Below are 21907 nucleotides of genomic sequence, written 5' to 3' on the forward strand. Positions count from 1 at the left end.
GACACATAGTACCAACGACAGGTGCTGACTTACAACTCATCTTTATTGCCATCACTAAAGCAAATATATATGTGTCATTAAAGCTCAAAATTTGTTCTGATATGTCAAGCTCTACGAGTAATGACTACAAGCACTAAAATCAATCTTTTAAGAATTTGTTTAGCAGAGGATTCACATGAAGCATGCATGCCGGAATGAAACAACACTAGGGGCAAACATAAACAAAAACATTACAACTCATGAACGCTTCGTGTAAAAAGGCATAAACAGGATCAAAAAATCAGACTTTGAAAACCAAGATCTGCGCGTGAAATAACGACGCAATGAATACAATGTTTCAGTCTCTACGTCGGGCAGAAACGCTAACGCACTTGTACCCTGCTACATGGATGAAAAAAAAAACAATTTCGCTCTCCACTTTATCTCCCACCTCTAAAAATTCCGTGCGGTGAAAATCAAGGGAGCAGTCACAGTGCTTGCGATTCTCACCCATAAAACAACGTGTTTGATTGCGCACGTTCAAACAATTCGCTTTGGCGTTCTCATTAGAACAGCGACCAGTGTGACCAATGTACTAGCGGCCACAACTCAGGAGAAAGGTGTAAACGACGTTAAAAACGCGTGCTGTAAATCTGTTCCGGTGCTATGTGATGCCAGCCGGCGCTTGTCTCTGTTAGTCAAAGCATACAACTTCGAAGGTTAACATGACACTGAAAATACAACTTGAACGTTGTGCTTTTTAGCAATTCGCCTAATAGTGAGCGATAACTGGTGTATATATGGAATAACCTTCACCGGCACGTCAGCTGAGACTTGTCATTTGGTCTATAACGTTTAATATATGGCCGTCTGTTTATTAGCACTGTACTCCGAGAGTTCGACCATGAACCACGACGCCCAAACCAAAATTCTGTTGGAGAAAGGCCTCCCATTGATGTTCTCAGTTATAGACGCCAATAAAGCATATTCAAAATGTACAGCGCCATCTGTCCACAATCCAATAAGCTTAATCCGCCATGTTTTATTGGGTGCGAAAACGAAACCAGTCGCATACTGCAGCCTTAAAGGTGCTAGCTAGTGGTTTATATCTTCGTTCTGCGAAGACATCTCAATGCTTCGTGGGCTGTTCAGGCAACGAGGGAGCCCTGAATATGGCGGTAACAAGGCTACACAATTTCTAATCAAATTTATCATCTACCTGAGCGAAGAAAAATAATGTATCGACGCGCACTTGTTTCGTCAACAAGATGGGCACTGTGCTTTGGTTCGTAAATTACCGGCGTGCGCAAAACAGCTCTTGAACCTCAGTTCTCATTTCTCCGTGCAATTTAGTTGCTGGCCTGCATCGTAATCTAGGCTTGCAGAACAATATATTACGATATATGCATTTTAAAGAGACGGCGGGCGTCGCACATGCGCGAGAGCATGACTGATCAACATTAGCTCTTCTGTGTTGCAGATCGATGAGCACAATTATTTACGTATATTACATAAACGTCTGAAGGCAGTATCACACACGCTGCTGCGCGCGTCCGTGGTACATGCACTGATTCGGGCAGGTGACAGCAGCACCAACACAATGCTTAACCGCTGTCTGTTCCTTGTGCAGTTTCGCGCTGGCCTGGCAGCTCCCTTGGTAGCCACATCTTCGACGGTTTTTGATGGTTCACCGGTTGCTGATCGACACGTGCAAGTTTCGGCTTGCGTGCGCACCGACTGTTCTGTCCTTCTCTCGGAGCAAAGCCATGGTTCGTTCGAAAGCATGCCGGCAACATTCTTCGGTGACATCATCCATGACTGCGTACTTCTGGAAACGCACAGCGATGTGACGTCGGTGGACAAGGATATAAAAGCGGCGCCGCAAGTGCATCGCTTCATTCGGGAAGATGACAGCAGCACCAGCACAGTGCTTAATCGCTGTCTGTTCCTTGTGCAGTTTTGCGCTGGCCTGGCAGCTCCCTTGGTAGCCACATCTTCGACGGTTTTTGATGGTTCACCGGTTGCTGATCGACACGTGCAAGTTTCGGCTTGCGTGCGCACCGACTGTTCTGTCCTTCTCTCGGAGCAAAGCCATGGTTCGTTCGAAAGCATGCCGGCAACATTCTTCGGTGACATCATCCTTGACTGCGTACTTCTGAAAACGCACAGCGATGTGACGTCAGTGGACAAGGATATAAAAGCGGCGCCGCAAGTGCATCGCTTCATTCGGGAAGATGACAGCAGCACCAGCACAGTGCTTAATCGCTGTCTGTTCCTTGTGCAGTTTTGCGCTGGCCTGGCAGCTCCCTTGGTAGCCACATCTTCGACGGTTTTTGATGGTTCACCGGTTGCTGATCGACACGTGCAAGTTTCGGCTTGCGTGCGCACCGACTGTTCTGTCCTTCTCTCGGAGCAAAGCCATGGTTCGTTCGAAAGCATGCCGGCAACATTCTTCGGTGACATCATCCATGACTGCGTACTTCTGAAAACGCACAGCGATGTGACGTCAGTGGACAAGGATATAAAAGCGGCGCCGCAAGTGCATCGCTTCATTCGGGAAGGTGACAGCAGCACCAGCACAGTGCTTAATCGCTGTCTGTTCCTTGTGCAGTTTTGCGCTGGCCTGGCAGCTCCCTTGGTAGCCACATCTTCGACGGTTTTTGATGGTTCACCGGTTGCTGATCGACACGTGCAAGTTTCGGCTTGCGTGCGCACCGACTGTTCTGTCCTTCTCTCGGAGCAAAGCCATGGTTCGTTCGAAAGCATGCCGGCAACATTCTTCGGTGACATCATCCATGACTGCGTACTTCTGAAAACGCACAGCGATGTGACGTCAGTGGACAAGGATATAAAAGCGGCGCCGCAAGTGCATCGCTTCATTCGGGAAGGTGACAGCAGCACCAGCACAGTGCTTAATCGCTGTCTGTTCCTTGTGCAGTTTTGCGCTGGCCTGGCAGCTCCCTTGGTAGCCACATCTTCGACGGTTTTTGATGGTTCACCGGTTGCTGATCGACACGTGCAAGTTTCGGCTTGCGTGCGCACCGACTGTTCTGTCCTCCTCTCGGAGCAAAGCCATGGTTCGTTCGAAAGCATGCCGGCAACATTCTTCGGTGACATCATCCATGACTGCGTACTTCTGAAAACGCACAGCGATGTGACGTCAGTGGACAAGGATATAAAAGCGGCGCCGCAAGTGCATCGCTTCATTCGGGAAGGTGACAGCAGCACCAGCACAGTGCTTAATCGCTGTCTGTTCCTTGTGCAGTTTTGCGCTGGCCTGGCAGCTCCCTTGGTAGCCACATCTTCGACGGTTTTTGATGGTTCACCGGTTGCTGATCGACACGTGCAAGTTTCGGCTTGCGTGCGCACCGACTGTTCTGTCCTCCTCTCGGAGCAAAGCCATGGTTCGTTCGAAAGCATGCCGGCAACATTCTTCGGTGACATCATCCATGACTGCGTACTTCTGAAAACGCACAGCGATGTGACGTCAGTGGACAAGGATATAAAAGCGGCGCCGCAAGTGCATCGCTTCATTCGGGAAGGTGACAGCAGCACCAGCACAGTGCTTAATCGCTGTCTGTTCCTTGTGCAGTTTTGCGCTGGCCTGGCAGCTCCCTTGGTAGCCACATCTTCGACGGTTTTTGATGGTTCACCGGTTGCTGATCGACACGTGCAAGTTTCGGCTTGCGTGCGCACCGACTGTTCTGTCCTCCTCTCGGAGCAAAGCCATGGTTCGTTCGAAAGCATGCCGGCAACATTCTTCGGTGACATCATCCGTGACTGCGTACTTCTGAAAACGCACAGCGATGTGACGTCAGTGGACAAGGATATAAAAGCGGCGCCGCAAGTGCATCGCTTCATTCGGGAAGGTGACAGCAGCACCAGCACAGTGCTTAATCGCTGTCTGTTCCTTGTGCAGTTTTGCGCTGGCCTGGCAGCTCCCTTGGTAGCCACATCTTCGACGGTTTTTGATGGTTCACCGGTTGCTGATCGACACGTGCAAGTTTCGGCTTGCGTGCGCACCGACTGTTCTGTCCTTCTCTCGGAGCAAAGCCATGGTTCGTTCGAAAGCATGCCGGCAACATTCTTCGGTGACATCATCCATGACTGCGTACTTCTGAAAACGCACAGCGATGTGACGTCTGTGGTCAAGGATATAAAAGCGCCGCCGAAATTGCATCGCTTCATTGGGGCAGGTGACAGCAGCACCAGCACAATGCTTAATCGCTGTCTGTTCTTTGTGCAGGTACAGGGTTCCGGAAAAAACGTCCCCGGAATAAATGTCCCCGGAAGAAACGTCCCCTGAATAAACGTCCCCGGAAAAAATGTCCCTGGAAAAAATGTCCCCATTTGCATTGTCGGAAAAAACGTCCCCATACGGGGGCCCTCAAACGTTGCGCCTTTAAGTAGCCAAGTCTTTATTTCTCAATGCAAAAAAAAAAGATCCGCGCGAAGATTGCAGTTCAATGAAAGTTTACTGCTATGTGGAACGCCTACTCGGCCACTGTTGATGGAGGACACAGGACGAACAATCATGCGGAGGCCTGGAACAGAAGGCTGGGAAGCATCGCGCACCACAGCCGCCCAACAGTGTGGAGGGCCTCCCCTTACAAAAACAGATTTAGACAGCCTATAGATGGTCTAAAAATGTGTTTATTCTATAGAGTGCCTAAATGTATTTTTGTAAGGGTCTGACGCCTTGCGCTCGGAAGAAGCCACCGTGACAATAAAAAAAAAGTTGCCCCAGTCTCCAGTCGGTGCATGCCCACAGAAGAAGAGCAAATCAGCGGCCATGGCCATGCAGCAGCGTGTTCGCAACCTGTATGAGGACTATACTGCCGGGACTACGAAAATTGAAGGTTTCCTGAGGCCTATTTTACATACGATTCGGTATTACCTTCATTCTTTTTCGAACACAATGTGGCCAAAAATTTGCGAAGTGCCGAATAAAGAATGCAGTGTTTTGTCAAGTGAGTTTTCACAGGATTCGTTTTTCGGTAAATTTTTCACTTGGGGACTTTTTTTCCTAGAGAGCCATGCCAGCGGGGACGTTTCTTCCGGGGACGTTTATTCAGGGGACGTATCTTCCGGGGACGTATATTCCGGGGACGTTTTTTCCTACACCAGCAGGTACATTACCTCAGCAATGCCTATTTCCTCCGTTCTGACGATCGATGTTTGCTGCTGGTACCTTGCCCCCACATTTGCTCATATATGCTTACTTTATCATATGCTGATATTGTGCATGGTCTGTGTAGTCTCTTGCGGCGATGTGGAGTTTAACCTGGGACCTTCGCAAATGCTAACTCGGGCTAATTTGGCTAACTCAGGGCTTACATCGCGAACAGGTTCTCCTACTCGAACGGATTCTAATCAAGGTCTGATCCCGACAATCAATGCTCTGTTTGAGAAGTGTTTTCTCAAATTCTATATGGTGAGAAGAAAATAGAACAAGATGTGGAATTGCGCAACTCTGTCAACTCCCGGTTTGAGGCTATCGAATCGCACTAACTGTTCTAGAGAAGACGCCGCCTTCTCACAATGCTGCACTTTACGACGAACTGCGTTGCCAAATTGAGAAGCTGCCTTCTAGAACAAATAAAGTAACAGCGCGAATGAAACAAGGACGACAAAAGAACGAAGACCACGCGACAAGCGCTGACTGCCAACTGAATGTTTATTTCAAGAAAAACCAGCCTTTTATACATTCTCAGAATGAACATGCGCACAACAAACACTAACTAATCACACTCTCAATCTTTCTTTCAAGAAGTTTATTTCTCTCTCCGAGAGTAGAAGAGAGGGCGAACTGATACACTTATCACCTTCGTTATGGATCCAAAAGGCCTCTAAAATTTCCCTTTCCTACTTAGATTTCCCATTTCCTATAAATTTCGTTTTTTTCAAACATGGGAACACATGCGCACTTCTTACAATGGTCAACTAAATGACTGCCATATCCATTTTTTACATTATTGCAGTGCTGACGCGCGCGATCGTTGAAACATTGTCCAGTCTGACCTATATAAACTTTTCCACAACTCATGGGAATCAGATAAACCACATCACTCGTGCATTCACTGAAGCGGGTTCTGTGTTTAGTGGAGCATGCGGGAGGCTTGTTTCTTGGTTTCATGCGTGCACATATCGAGGACAGCTTGCAAGGCGCACTGAAAAGCAAGTTAACATTATGGTCACCAAATTCAATTCCTTGACATCAACCTGTGTTTTTCATCGTGTAACCATGTATGCTGGGCCTATCAGCCTAGATCAAAGAAAACATTGATGCCTTATGACAGCGCACAGACCAAATTGATTAAGAGGGGCATAGCCACGACCTGTATTAAGGCGGCATTGAATAAGTCATGTGAGCACGAATGCGCGCGTAGCCTGAGGATTCAGCTAGGACGGTTACGAGACGCAGGCTTCCCCCATTCGGTCATCACGTCCGTGTGCGAAACAATCCTGCAGAGAGCGAAAACAGAACCACGCAAAAAAGAAAAAGGGCAAGACAAGAGACGAGTGCACGTAGTTCCATACTTGCACAAGTTGTCACACAATCTTAAGAAAGTATCAAATAGGCACAATGTTAACTTGCTTTTCAGTGCGCCTTGCAAGCTGTCCTCGATATGTGCACGCATGAAACCAAGAAACAAGCCTCCCGCATGCTCCACTAAACACAGAACCCGCTTCAGTGAATGCACGAGTGATGTGGTTTATCTGATTCCCATGAGTTGTGGAAAAGTTTATATAGGTCAGACTGGACAATGTTTCAACGATCGCGCGCGTCAGCACTGCAATAATGTAAAAAAATGGATATGGCAGTCATTTAGTTGACCATTGTAAGAAGTGCGCATGTGTTCCCATGTTTGAAAAAAACGAAATTTATAGGAAATGGGAAATCTAAGAAGGAAAGGGAAATTTTAGAGGCCTTTTGGATCCATAACGAAGGTGATAAGTGTATCAGTTCGCCCTCTCTTCTACTCTCGGAGAGAGAAATAAACTTCTTGAAAGAAAGATTGAGAGTGTGATTAGTTAGTGTTTGTTGTGCGCATGTTCATTCTGAGAATGTATAAAAGGCTGGTTTTTCTTGAAATAAACATTCAGTTGGCAGTCAGCGCTTGTCCCGTGGTCTTCGTTCCTTTGTCGTCCTTATTTCATTCGCGCTGTTACTTTATTTGTTCTAATTATGAACCAACTAGCCCACATCAAGTTGTTACTACTGCCTTCTACAGTCAACAAACTTTCTTCTCGAAATGATGATTTAGAAAACCGTTCGCGCAGAAACAACATTATCATGTACGGTCTGGAGGAATCGGAAGATGAAAATAGCGATTCTTTACAGGTCAGTCTGTCGAAGATTTTTTTCAGACACACCTAAGGTTGAATTTCCGCAGATCGAACGATTCCACAGGATCGGTAGATATTTTGGTAGTAAACCTCGCCCGGTCATTCTTAAACTTCTTGACTTCCGCGAAACGATTAAGGTACTGAAGAATAGCTTTAAGCTGAAGGGTTCAGTTAAGATCTGTCCAGGCTGGTAGGAGGCTAGGCGTTTTCCCGCTACTAGGAATGCCTCTTCCATGTCGTCTGGAGACACCTTGCAACTAGGGAGGCCAACTTCCAAAAACAAAACTGTTTATTAGCAAAAAGTCAAGATCAGATCAGATCAACATACATGACTATCCAGCGGCGGCCGATGCCCGGCTCGCGCTCCTCCTTCATTCACACACACACCCGTTTATAAACACTCGCGATGTAGGGCGGAACCATTGTTTAATCTCCTCGCTCGATTTCTACCAATGAGTGTATCATATCGGACGATAGGAAAAGAGGTGGGGCACCTTCAGTGTACACGCCCCCTTTCGAGCCCGCCTTCCACGACACATCGTTCACGTAACACTGTGGGACACTTACAGCAGTGCCCCAGGGCTCTCCTGTTTACACTTGCGTACATTTCAGTGTAGCTGGCCTGGCGCGGCGACATCACTCGCGACCACAACACTGGTTCGAATGTTGCCAACAATGAACAAGTTATCTCGCCCTTCGCCCCACGCAATGTCAACGCGGGACCTCTGCTCACTGTTGTCCTTTTGAAGTCATAGACCCGCGCCGCCGAAGAGTCCGCTTTGTCGGTATCCAGGCCCCATTCAGATAATGAAGCTGCCGGCACCCGGAGGGTTCGGGCTACTGCATGTGGCATGCCTACACGCGACGATACGACCACTGTACAGCTGGTCTGGCGCGGCGACATTGCTCGCAAACACACAAATTGGTCCGAGGATCGCCAACAATGCATAAGCAACTTCGTCTTCCGTGCCGCGCAATCCATGGCCTGTGTCTCTATCTCCCCCGAAGCCGCAAACGGCGCACGCCGTCGGGGAACTCTTTGTCCACTCTCGTGCCCCTCTAGATGACACGGCGGAACGGCCGCGCGTCTTTGAAACTAATGGTTCTTTTACCGCAAAGCAGCAAACTATCGGACCAAGTGAACAGTGGCGCGGGGTCGGCTGCGTCTGATCCTCTAAAATCGGAGCACGTGTTCTGCCCACTGCCCGGGGGCTCACTCGACCTAACGTTCGACTTGGCGAACTTAACTCCTCCCCACCGAGAATGTTGTAGTACACTTGTTGTACACACAACACATTATCAGAACATGCAATAGACCATGACACTTTAACATTGAATAATTGAACACAAACGGCATTGTAATCACAAGATAACATGAAATGAATAGTGTACAAGAATGTTTGTTCCGCACCACACATCAACACACAACAGGGTCTGCAGGTCAGGCCACCACCCTATACATTCCTTGGCCCACCATGTCACACTCCCAGATGCCAACGCTAAGTTTTGTTGACGATACAGACCATGCATGGCGTCTGTAATAAGTAAGATCGGTCGGAAGGCGCACTATTTCGAAGTATGACGAAATGTAGTCCTTGCAGTACTTCAGCAAACCAGGTGCTCTACAAGTTCTTTCTTCGTCACTGGTGCTTTGAGCTGCTGAATAGCTTGAACCCGCCCTAGGTCCCACTAATCCGACTCTGATTGCGCTACATGACTCGGTTTTTTCACATTTCGCTGTGCAATGTTACCATTAGAAGGGTTAACCGTAATCCTAACATCTTTAACAGCGCACAGCCTCTCATCTACATACTCCAGGAGTTCATCCCACTCCTCATCAGAGTACACAGCAACCTCACTAGAAGGGTCTAGAACGTTGTCTACGCCAGCCAACTCCCCTTCTCTACATCTCCTTGTCGCTTTGCCAACGCTGGCTCGGCCGTACCTTCCTCTGGAGAGTCCAATGGTGACTCCTCCTTTCCCAGTCCCTCCGTCTTATCCTGCCCTGCACCCTCGGTTGACCCAACTACCAGCACCGAAGCTCCGTCGTTGCCCTCCTTGCGTTGTGTTTCATCGTATAATTTTGCTACCCGCTTCGAGTGTTCGGCAGCTATTTTTCTTTCACGTTGGAGTTTTTCAAAAGCATCGGGAGTTAGTAAGACATCAACGTCCTGCGCTAACTAATCGGTAACAGCACACCATGTCACCAGTTGCGGACTAGTCCCACCATTTCTTGCGAGTAAACTCAAAGGTACCCGCATGAGGTCTGCTATGACCGTGTGCCCAAACGCTCCTCGCAGGCGTACCTTTCTACTGCGTTCTCCTACGAATCTCTCCGGTAGTAGGCTCTTTCTTAGTATGGTTATTTCGGCTCCTGAGTCCAGACGGGCCTTCACCAAACGCCTCCCGCACACAACATCTACCCACGCTCGTCTAGATTCCGACGCCGAGTCTCTGGGTCCCATTTTCCCCCTATTAAAGTCGAAAACAGCCCTTCCCGCGAGCATCGTCTGCTGTGGCTCCTTACCATTCTGCCATTCGGTCGCTGCCTTCGGCTTAGCCTGAGGACAGTTCCACTGCACATGACCGAATTTTCCACATCCGTAACATTTCGGCTGAGGGCGCTGCTCAATCTCCCGACTTTTATTTACGCTTTCGCTTGCCGCTTTTCGTGGCTTCGGTTCTGCCGTAATTGTAATCGCGGCGGCTCCTGTCTGACAGTACCCAGCTCTACTTTCTTCAAACTTTTCGGCGAGTTCAGCTACCTCACTCGGCCTAAACCATTCGCCTGTTTCATGCTGGAGGACATAGGCCCATACCTCATGCGATAACATCTCTTTCACACGGTCAGAGATCATGAGCGCGCGAAGCTCTTCCAAATTCTTTACGTTCCGGCTCCGCAAATAATAGTCGAGGGTTATGTATAATTGTGTGACGAACTGTCCCCAGCTCTCCTTGCCTTTCCGGCAGGCGTAAAATCTGCGCTTATACTCCTCGGGCGTCATTTTTAATTCCGAGAGCACTAGCTCGCGGATTTCATCGTATGACAAAACTCTGGCCTCCGATTTGTTTGCAACGAGGGTCCTACTTTTCTCATTAAGAAAGGGTACACTGATAGCGCCTGCAGCATCCTGTGGAATGTCGCAGTTCCTAAGCACACTTTCCGCACATTTAAACCACGATGGCGCTAGGTCATCTGATTCAGGCATTATGGGAAGTACTGGCCTTAAGTCCTTGGCATAGTCCGCCTTCGTTCTCATGAATACCCTGTTCTTGCAGCCTTAACGTCTGAAGCTGAACTCGCATCCTAAGCATTTCTAGATCCAGCTCCTTCTCCCTGAGCCGTATGGCAGCATCCGAATCACTCGAGTCGAAAGTACTCCTATGCACTTCCGAAGCCTCTACGCTCGCAAGATCTGTCTCGGTCAACACCGTTGCAGCGGTTATCTCCCCCGCTGCACGCTGCGTCTGTGCCCGCGTTTTAACCGACATGGTGCTCCCAGAGAAAATAGGGCAGGGCCTACCTGAGCTCATGCGCCGCAGCCACTTGGCGAGCCGTCTGCAGGTGACGCCTGTCGAAATCCTCCAACGTCGGGAGCCGAGAAGTCGCTCAGTCGATCCACCGGGTCTTTGACAGCGGTTCGTGGTCCTTCACCGTCGTAGTAGCGACGCCGCTGCTAGTCGATACAGCAGGACCCGCACCTTTCAGTCGCCGGTTCCTTGCCCGAAGACTATGCTTGGGTGTCGTCGCAGGAAGCTGGTCGGGGCCTCTACCCTTCCAAGCAGAAATCACTAGATCTCACCTGCCCTGATGCAGCAAGTCAGTCAGACGATCCTGGTCAGGGCACCAGTTAAGATCCGTCCAGGCTGGTGGGAGGCTAGGCGTTTTCCCGTTACTAGGGATGCCTCTTCCTTGTCGTCCGGAGACAGCTTGCAACCAGGGAGGCCAACTTCCAAAAACAAAACTGTTTATTAGAAGCAAAAAGTCAAGATCAGATCAGATCAACATACATGACTATCCAGCGGCGGCCGATGCCCGGCTCGCGCTCCTCCTTCATTCACACACTCACCCGTTTATAAACACTCGCGATGTAGGGCGGCACCATTGTTTAATCTCCTCGCTCGATTTCTACCAATGAGTGTATCATATCGGACGATAGAAAAAGAGGCGGGGCACCTTCAGTGTACACGCCCCCTTTCGAGCCCGCCTTCCACGACACATCGTTCACGTAACACTGTGGGACACTTACAGCAGTGCCCCAGGGCTCTCCTGTTTACACATGCGTACATTTCAGTGTAGCTGGCCTGGCGCGGCGACATCACTCGCGACGACAACACTGGTTCGAATGTTGCCAACAATGAACAAGTTATCTCGCCCTTCGCCCCACGCAATGTCAACGCGGGACCTCTGCTCACTGTTGTCCTTATGAAGTCATAGACCCGCGCCGCCGAAGAGTCCGCTTTGTCGGTATCCAGGCCCCATTCAGACAATGAAGCTGCCGGCACCCGGAGGGTTCGGGCTACTGCATGTGGCATGCCTACACGCGACGAGACGACCGCTGTACAGCTGGTATGGCGCGGTGACATTGCTCGCAAACACACAAATTGGTCCGAGGATTGCCAACAATGCATAAGCAACTTCGTCTTCCGCGCCGCGCAATCCATGGCCCGTGTCTCTTATCTCCCCCGAAGCCGCAAACGGCGCACGCCGTCGGGCAGGCTCTTTGTCCACTCTCGTGCCCCTCCAGATGACACGGCGGAACGGCCGCGCGTCTTTGAAACTAATGGTTCTTTTACCGCAAAGCAGCAAACTATCGGACTAAGTGAACAGTGGCGCGGGGTCGGCTGCGACTAATCCTCTAAAATCGGAGCACGTTTTCTGCCCACTGCCCGAGGGCTCACTCGACCTAACGTTCGACTTGGCGAACTTAACTGGTTCCAACATGCGGATTACGGAGGACTTCTCCGAACACATACGGATTATTCGCCTAAAACTATGGGACGCCACTGCATCCTTTAGGAATGGCGGTTCCACTGTGCAATTAAAGTACGATCATGTGTATGTAGATAACGCACGGTATGACTCGGATTGTATTTCCAACTCATTAGTAAAATCCACCAGTCTTCTAAACGCTCTACTCTTACATCTCATGGCACGAAATGACCAAATCATGATAAGGTGTGTACTCTGAGTATAAATGCCAGAAGTCTCATTAATAAACTTCCTGATTTTGTACACTTGCTTGCTACCTATTGTCCTCACATCATTGGCGTCAGGAAAACCTGGCTTCATGGCGGCATATATGATTCTGAAATTACTCCACCAGGGTTCAATGTTGTTCGTACTGATAGACTGCGTGGCCGAGGTGGCGGCGTTGCCATCTTCTTGCGGTCTGATTTGAGTTTTTCTGTATTAAAGTCACCTGCAGATATCGAAACCGTCTGGTGTAAGGTTCACATCGCGAACGCTCCTCTAATTGTCGGTGTATTTTATCGTCCCCCAGGTTCATCACTAGATCAGTTCACAGTACTTAGTATTTTTATACACAAAAAGGCTTTTCTTCAGGTAACCTAATTTGCATGGGGGACTTTAATGAGCCTGGCATTTCATGGTCGTCGCTATCCACTGTGGGCACCGATTGATCAATATATAGAAAGATGATTATTTTTCACTAAACTTAGGTCTTAAGCAGTTGTCACTGACGCCACAAGGGACAATGCTATACTGGACTGCGTTTTTTTTCAGTGCTTTACTGTATACAAGGGGGTTTACAGTTCAGGTGATTGATGGTATTTCTGATCATAAAGGTGTACTAATCTCTCTTAATTGCACATGTCCAAAACGCCTCTGTGAATATTCAAGTTTTCGCGATTATAGCCTGGCTGACGATGTGTCTATAATTGACACCTTAAGCAGCGAGTTTGACATATTCAAAGAACTCAGCTATACTGGTGAACAGTTTGGTGTCTTGTTTTGCAAACCTTGTAAACAATGTATCGAAACACATGTACCACTAAAAACTAAAAAGAAAAAATACTGAACTTCAATGGATAACGAGAGAAATACTGCACTTAAAGCGTCGACTATCAAAACTAAGGCGTGCAAGTCGCATTGGAAATGCCCTGCGTAGAGCTGAATTCAATACAGTGAAGGAGGAACTTCGTACGAAAACAAATGCTGCTGAAGACTTCTTTTTCTCGGTTTCCTTGCCAAATATGATTAAGAATAATCCCCGAAAATTTTGGAGCTCAATCTCGCCAAATGAATGCTCTGCTAGTACATTCGTCCTTAATGAAACTCCCACTAGCCAGCCGCAGGTCATTGCCAACGCATTTACCGAATATTTTACGTCTGTATTTGCTCAAAATAATCACGAAATTTCTCCTTGCACTCCATTTCATGCCTTGCTTGTTTCTATTGATGATGTCTCTGTGTGTATAGAAGGTGTTTTAAATTTGATTTTAAATGTTCATTAAAAAAAGTCGTCTAGCCCAGACAACATTAGTAATATTTTTCTTCATCGATATTCTCCATGGACAAGCCAATACCTGTCAGTAATTTTCAACAAATCATTATCAACATCAACTGTTCCACCCTCGTCGAAAATTGCACAAGTCCTTCCACTCCACAAATCCGGTAGTAGGAATTACAGGAAATTAGAGGCCCATATCTTTAACTTCTCACTCATGCAAACTACGGAACATATTGTCTTCAAACACATCATCAATTTTCTCGAAACTAACAATATTCTGTCCAATGCACAACATGGTTTCTGGCGTGGATTCAGTACCATCACACAGCTGACAGAATTAATTCATGACATATCTATATCTCTTCACTTAGGTCTTCAGGTGGACGCATTATTTATAGACTTTTCTAAAGCCTTCGATACTGTTATCCATTCAAAACTCCTATATAAACTCAATCTTTTACTAAAAAACCCTTGCTTGTTGACTGGATTAGTAGTTTCCTTTCACATCGTAGCCAGTACGTATCATTTAACACCATTCATCTAAAGCACGTGTATCGTCCGGAGTGCCCCAGGGATCCATGCTAGGGCCATTACTTTTTCTGTTATATATAAATGACCTACCCGACAGAGTTTCCATTAAAATTCGTCTTTACGCTGGCGACTGCGTTATATATCACGTAATAAATTTACCTGGTGATCATCATACACTCCATACACCGTTCTTAAGCTTTAACAGGTAGTGCTAAAATTGGCAGATTAGCATTAATGTCCAAGACAGCTGCTATTTGTTTCAGTAGACAGAAAACCCCATCTATGTTTAATTATTCTCTTAATAACTATGTAGTGCAGCGGGTCACACAACATTGTCAAGTGCTACAGAAGGACTTGAACTAGGAAACACTGCACCGGCAGAGAGACGCACACAAGACTGGGAAGATGGCTGCCAACACAACAACAACAACAACTCAGAGCGAGAGCGCGCACTGTCCCAGAACATCTTCTTCCATTCTTGTGGATTGTTGGCTCGCGCTCGCCGTACCTGTCATATTGGGCAGGTGGCATTACTCCCCCTCTTTAAAAAAAAGAAACAGGCATACTTTCCATGCTCTGCAAGTGAATATGCAAAGACGAAAAAGAGCAAACCAGCAGAAAGAACGCAGAGACAAAAACAAAGCAACAAGGTCAAGTCGCACTACCGCGTGAAGTACGGCTTCAGTCGTACCACGTGCACAATCTCTGTGGGGTGCTTTCGACGCCGGGGCAACAAAACCCCATTTGGGACAACCTCGTAGCTCACGTTACTAACGCGTCGCAACACCTTATAGGGTCCAAAGTAACGACTGAGCAGTTTTTCAGACAACCGTTTGGCGGTGAACTGGAGTCCACACCCAAACTTGATCGCCAGGATGGTATTCAACTTCGCGAGAATTGTAGCGGCGTGCATCTGCAATCTGCTGTTGTGTAATGTGCAGGCGCGCTAACTGGCGAGCTTCTTTAATGTACTGAGTAAGTTGGACAGCGTCAGCTGTCAGCAAAGCGTCGCAATCGTGTGGAACCATAGCATCCAACATAGTCTGGACCTCACGTCGATAGACAAGGCGGAAAGGCGTGAATCGTGTAGTTTACTGGATGGCAGTGTTGTACGCGAGTGTGACGTACGGTAAGACCTGGTACATGGATCGGCGATGGTTTTGTTCAGTCGCTCTGTCAAGCGTTGGTTTGCAGATGATATGCTGTGGTCTTGCGATGGCTCGTGTAGCTAAGCTTGAATACGTCGTCAATGCGCTGGGCCGTGAGAGCTGGCCCTCTGTCTGTAATTACGCACGACGGGGCGCCATGTCGAAGAACGAGCTGGTCTATAAAAAAACTGGGCAACATCGGAAGCCGTAGCGCGCTGTAGTGCCCGTGTCTCGGTGTATTTCGTCAGATAATCTGTGGCAACTACAATGCACTTGTTCCCAGCAGATGACAGCGGAAAAAGGCCCAGCAAATCCATTTTTATTTGGTCGAACAGCGCCCTAGGTGGTGTGATCGGCTGCAGAAGCCCCGCGGGCTTCAGTGGCGGGGATTTGCGGCGTTGACATTCACGGCAGCTTTTTACGTACCGCCTAACAGATGCGGAAAGCTTGGGCCAGTAGTACGCTTGTCGAACTATGGCGAGAGTTCGAGAGGAACCTAAGTGACCAGATGTGGGCTCGTCTTGGCAGGCGAGAAGTATGTCGTCGCCCATGTCAGTGGGTACGACTAGAAGGTAGGTCTTCTCGTTGCCGTTCGTGTTTTATTGCGATAGCAATTATATGGACAGTCTCGGCTGAATTTCGCCGTTGCCGTCGCCGCCGTCATGCACCGTACATGTATAAGTATATATTGTGAAGAATAAACAGAGAAACAAGAGACAACGCCGTTCGTGGGCCGGCTGTTCTTATTCTGAACCTCGTTCTTCTCTTCTTCGCGCATCCTGCTCTCGCGCCAGAGCCCCGTTGTCGTTCTTCGCCATTACACTCGGCCACGACTGCGAGCGGCCGCAGCTGCCGACAGTGTCTCTGGTGGGCGGCACTGGCTGCATCGAGGTGGCCGATCTCGGCCACGCAGTGACTTCGTTTCATGAGGTGCCAAACGTAGTTCAGGCGGGCGGCATTGACTGTGTCGCGGTGGTCGGTGTTGTATACGCCTAAAATAACTGCCAGTTGGGCGTGTTGGTATAGATTCATGATGGTGAAGCGCTAAAAGAAACGGGGACTTACGTGTTCTTCGTAAGTCCCCGTTTCTTTTAGCGCTTCACCATCATGAATGTATACGCCGTTACTTGTCCTGCTGAGCTGCCGAACATTCTGGCGGATGACACTGGCTGTACCGGGGTGGTCGTTGCAGGTCTCTTCCACGCTGTGAATGCATGTGGTCACCGTAGAATATGGAGCTAGCAGGTGGTACTGGCTGATGCGGAGTTGTCGCATCGGTTGCAGATGATCATGACTATCCCGTCGCAGTTGGGAAGACACGGCAGCGCATCTGGGCTGCAGTGCCACGACAGTCCACACTGAGCGGGGACTTCTGTGCCGTTCGCTGTGCGTGAAGAGGGGACGGGATGTTCCACTAGACATCTGTGGCATCGCAGAGCAGAGTTCACGTACTGGCTTGTGAGGAAAGTCGTGCTCTTGCGGTATTGCTGATGTCGTACTGGTGAACGAACTGGTGGTTCTTGACAATGTGCGACGCGCGGTCAAGCCATCCTGGTCAAACCCATTGTAATCAGGTGAAAACATGGGTTGCACCGGTAGGTTCTCGATTACAGGCGGCATGGGCATAGGCATTTCAGGTTCTTTTATGGAGCCGGCACTTGGCAATTGGCGAGAGTCATCCCACTCGGCCAATGACTGCGGCGACGTCCGGGAATTATGTGACTCCTGTCTGTTGGCCAAACCGGAAGTGGTGGCTAGTGCATCGTCTCCGGCTTGTAGCGAGGGAGGTGAAGTCGTCACACAGTAGGCCGACGCCTCCAGGCACTCTAGCACTGGCCAACTTGGAGGCCGGCTCGCCGGCTGCTGTGGCTCGGAGACGGTCTTGGTCTGTGTCACGGGTCGTTGTGGGGCAGGTATCGACGCGGAGTCTGACACCTGTGGGGAGGAGGACATCTTGCGGCTAGTGTGGATGACTGCCGCAGGGCACTCCGTAAAGCTGTCCGTGGAGCAGCTACAGGGTACTGTGTACCAGGGGGGCGCTGCGCCTCGCGAGCTGTATGTCCGCTGGAGGGCAGGTTGTTGAACGCCCGAGCTGCCGCCCCGAGGTGGAACCGCTCCTGAGCTCCATCCTCGGTAACAGTCAGATTGGCCTCGGTGGTCGCATAGAAGTTGGAGGGTGTCCGGCCAAAAGCAGCAATGAGCTTGAAGCTCCACTCCGCCCAGGACTGCTGCCGCACGCCTTCGAATCTATGCCACGCCGCGGCAGCACCGAAGGCGGTCAATGGCCACGCACCATTTCCGTTGGTCCGTCCACGCTTGACGAGCTCCTAGAGCGCTGACGGTGGCCACCCAATGGTCGGCGTCGTCCTGGAAGCCGCGGAACTCCGGTAGTTCGCAGGCAGCCGGTGATGGTGATACGGCAGCCGAAACTCCGGAGCATGACGACGCCAAGCAGCCTAGTTGGTATGAGAGCTCCGTGAGGGCATTCAGGAGCTTTCTGCGGCTCTCGGGTGAGCTCTCTTCATGGTCTTGCGAGGCGGCGGCGGCCAACGCGGCATTGAGTGAGTGTAGTGCTGGCAAGGCGGCAGGACACAGCACGGAGATTGACGCTGCCAAGGCGTTCACCGTGACTCGGAGTCGCGCGATGGTGGCGGAAAGCTCGGCAGCGCTCTCGGGCGAGCCGCGCGTGGAGCCAGTGGTGACGTCGGAGGAGTTGGACACAATCGGTGTACTCACAGAGGAGGGACCCTTGTCCGAGGGAGCTTGGACAGCACCCCTAAGCGGCTCGGGTGCCGATGGAGCACCGAGTAAGCCGTTGTCGCTGCGGGAAGCGTGGATGGCATTCCCAGGCAACGGTAGGCCGTGTACTGTCGTGGCGGCGCCGGGAAAAGCCTGCCCTTGAGCCACTGAGGAGGCTTGGACGCCGTCCTTGAATGGTGGCACAGGTGCTTCCGGCAGAAGTAGCGAGACGGGCTGCATAATCGTTCCTTGGAGGGAAGGTCCGCAGCGCCGATGAGCCACGAGGGCCCACTTACGGTTGATAGTTCGTAGACTGCGCCATTGTGAAGAATAAACAGAGAAACAAGAGACAACGCCCGTTCGTGGGCCGGCTGTTCTTATTCTGAACCTCGTTCTTCTCTTCTTCGCGCATCCTGCTCTCGCGCCAGAGCCCCGTTGTCGTTCTTCGCCATTACAACATATATATATATATATATATATATATATATATATATATATATATAAAAAAGCCCCAAAGAAAAAATTCAGAAAAAAGCTTCCGAAGCGCGGAATCGAACCAGGGACCTCGTGCTCCGCAGCGAGTGGCGCTAACCACTACGCCACGAAACGCAGATCATCCACGTAGCTAACGGCGAGCGTTATATACACACCCTTTACCGCTGGACGGACTCAGAGACGCTAGGCGCTTATAAGCGTTTCTTCATTACCAGCGAGATGGCGCTAGGAGCGCGACGGGCGTAAGGTCCCTCTATTTATAAAGGTAGCGACAACTGCACGCGCGCCCTCTCGAGGGGTCCAAGGAGCAGCGATAGCAGACGACGCGCCGCTCGCTCCCGTGCATATTGCGGGTGCCTGAAACAGAACTCGGTGCTCGCTTCAACCGTCAAATTATTAACATTTGTGGCCTAAGATGCTTATTAATTATTAAAGTACAGTGAGAATAACTTTAACGAGCACGGAGCACGTTAAACGTTGAAATAAAACTCGTGAGTTTCCGAAGCAGTTTCCGAGCCGTTTCCCCACAGCAGCCGTGATGCAGGGTATCTTTATTTTGCATATTTTGACATTCTGTGTAACTTGAAGTACAGGTAGAATCTGGGTGAGCTAAAAGGGCTTGTTTTCTAGTTCGAATAAAATAGGCAGGTGGGGAGCGTACTGCTACTTTCGGAAACTTCATCGGGCACCTATAGCGCTCTTGTAGTGCGTAGCGCAAAGTGCGTGCTATTATTGGCTTGACTGTGTTTGTCAGCGTTCGGAAGTCTTCCCGCGGTTGCACGGTATTTTTAACTAAGCTTATTTTGTTTATACCCTCAGATGTTTACTTAGGAGAAGGGGGGATATTCCACACTTGTAGTTGCACTGTATTTGAGGAATATGAGCAACTTGCGTACCTTTCAAGATCTAGAAAATATAACATGTCCACTAGTGTCTCGCCCATTTTAATTTTTAACTGTTTTCAACGACGTGCATTTATCCAAAGCCGTCCCCCATTTATTACCTCCGCCGCATCCGTATCCCGAAGATATAAAGGTATGGTGCAATGTTACCCAATGTAATTTCAAATAAATTTGGGGTATGTATACACCTACAGGCCCTAAAACCAGACTACAACCAGAAAAGCTGAGTTAGGCGGCTTTTTGTATAGATGCAAGAGAATAAAAGATGACTTATTGAAAAACTGGATTTTATTGCATGAACTGAAGCAAACTTTTTCTTTTGAAGTTTAGTTGTGAGAACTGATCCTCCGCCATTCGCTTGCAGGGTAGCTTCTGTTCCTTCTGCCTTAGCAAATTAGCAAAGATGCTCGGTGCGGCATATATGGTTTCAGTTTTTTTCGTCCCAGTATCTTGCAGCATTATTTATTCGAACTTGTCAAAAGCATCGTGGTCCTCCAGGTAAAAGGTCACGCGGAATACTTCAACGAAGAAGCCTTGATCTATCTCGCACACATCAGTGCAGCAAAACACGGCAAGGTGTGGCAAAACACTAATCCCAAATGGTCATTTCCCCTTAAGCTTATAGCGTTGAAGCCACCCCGGTGAGAAAAAATCAGCTGTATTGGGTTCCGAGCTATTTAATGTTAGAGATACTGGTTGTGACTCTGCATTTACTATTACGCACAAATCTACGGCATAAATAATGCCGAAGTAATAATAGGGCTGCTGAGTTAATGCTCATGCATATGCACGAACAAAAGCACGACGGCCAGGCGAAAGGCTGCTTGAAGTTATAACCATTACAAAATCACTTACTTCGCATAGCCGGGTGTTTTCTGTGGGCACAAATTTCTTGCAACTGATTTTTTTTGGCCAAACCTTTCTTCAGCATATATTTTTGTCACCGCGAGGAACGAAAAAAAAAGAAAAGCTTTTTTGCATCCTCCCCGCGGTGAGGCAGCCGAAGGCATAGAGACCTGGGATACTACCACGTCACGCTCTAAACATTAAATTCAAACGCAGAGTTCCTGCGTCCACTCAACTTCAGGTACATAAACGCTTCTAGTTTGTAACAACAATGCGACAGAGGCGTGCGAAGTACTCTCTACTTGCTAAAATCACCCAACTTCACGCTTCAAAACACAGTGATCCGTACCTATCGCCGGCACAGCACTGCCGCTGCTGGACCCTTTGGGCGGGGCGCGAAGGCGAAAAGGTCACATGTCGCAAACCGGCCTATCGCAGGGCGCGGCGGCTCGATCAAGACCTTTCGCTACTTTTGAAAGATAGAGGGACTTTAGACGGGCGGATTTAAAAGTCGTCGGCGAGCTCGCTCGCTTCTTATATTTGCGCAGGGAGAACCTTGCCCTTCCGCTGTCTGCTCGCGCGGTTTTCTCGTTTTCAGGGGAAGAGGGATGTTTCACTCTTTCACAGTGATGTCCGCGCTCATGTTACGGAGCGTGCGAAAGTCACTCGAGCTCAAGGGATGCCGCTAAACGAACAAACAGAAGATGAGCGCGAACTCTCTAGTGTCACAACTCGACACTTGAAGCACTCTAGTTTCCTTCGCTGCTTTGGCCGCCTTTGCAACAGAAGCTGTTCAAATCCATTGGCGAGCCTCACTTCGTACACTCTAAAAAGTAAAGGAGGAAAGGGGGGGTCGAGGTTACTCCTTTAGGGGAGTAACTAACCTGCCACACCCATTACTCCTTTTTGGGGGTAACTGCGACGGGACGAACCGTTACTCCCCGTAGAAGTTGCTCCTTCAGGGAGCAAGTGAATGGAGCAACGGATGCTCCTTGTGGAAACTCCCACGGGAGCAACGGTTACTCTTTCTCGATACTCCTCAAAGGAGGAACGGATAGTCTTTTTCGATACTCCCACGGGAGGGATGGTTACTCTTTTCCAATACTCCTGAAGGGAGGAACAGATAGTCTTCTTCAATACCCCCAAGGGAGCGACAGTTACTCTTTTCAATTACTCCTCTAGAGAGCAGCCGTTGCTCCTTTCCTAAACTCCTAAAGGGAGGAACGGATGCTCTTGGTCAATACTCCTATGGGAGTGACTCTTGCTCCTTACAAGTACTCCCGAGGGAGGAAAATATATTCCTTTTCAATACTCCCAGGGAAGCGACAGTTTCTCTTTACAACGAGGAATGGATGCTCTCTGTCAATGCTTCCACGGGAGCAATGCTTGCTCTTTCTGAACACCTAAATGGAGTAACAGTTACTCTTTCCCATTAGTCCCGCAG

At 49.2% G+C, this 21907-nt stretch overlaps 1 protein-coding gene across 1 annotated transcript; it reads left to right on the forward strand.

The window, feature by feature from the left end:
* The first annotated feature begins 1564 nt into the window (after positions 1-1564).
* On the forward strand, positions 1565-10963 carry LOC125756475 (uncharacterized). Its single transcript, XM_049411315.1, has 3 exons — positions 1565-3521; positions 4176-4232; positions 10833-10963. The coding sequence occupies exons 1-3, from the start codon at positions 1580-1582 to the stop codon at positions 10961-10963; spliced, it is 2130 nt and encodes a 709-aa protein (XP_049267272.1). The 5' UTR covers positions 1565-1579.
* Positions 10964-21907: the final 10944 nt, after the last annotated feature.

The sequence above is a fragment of the Rhipicephalus sanguineus genome, unplaced genomic scaffold (assembly GCF_013339695.2).
Source record: "Rhipicephalus sanguineus isolate Rsan-2018 unplaced genomic scaffold, BIME_Rsan_1.4 Seq10031, whole genome shotgun sequence".
Classification (NCBI taxonomy): domain Eukaryota; kingdom Metazoa; phylum Arthropoda; class Arachnida; order Ixodida; family Ixodidae; genus Rhipicephalus; species Rhipicephalus sanguineus.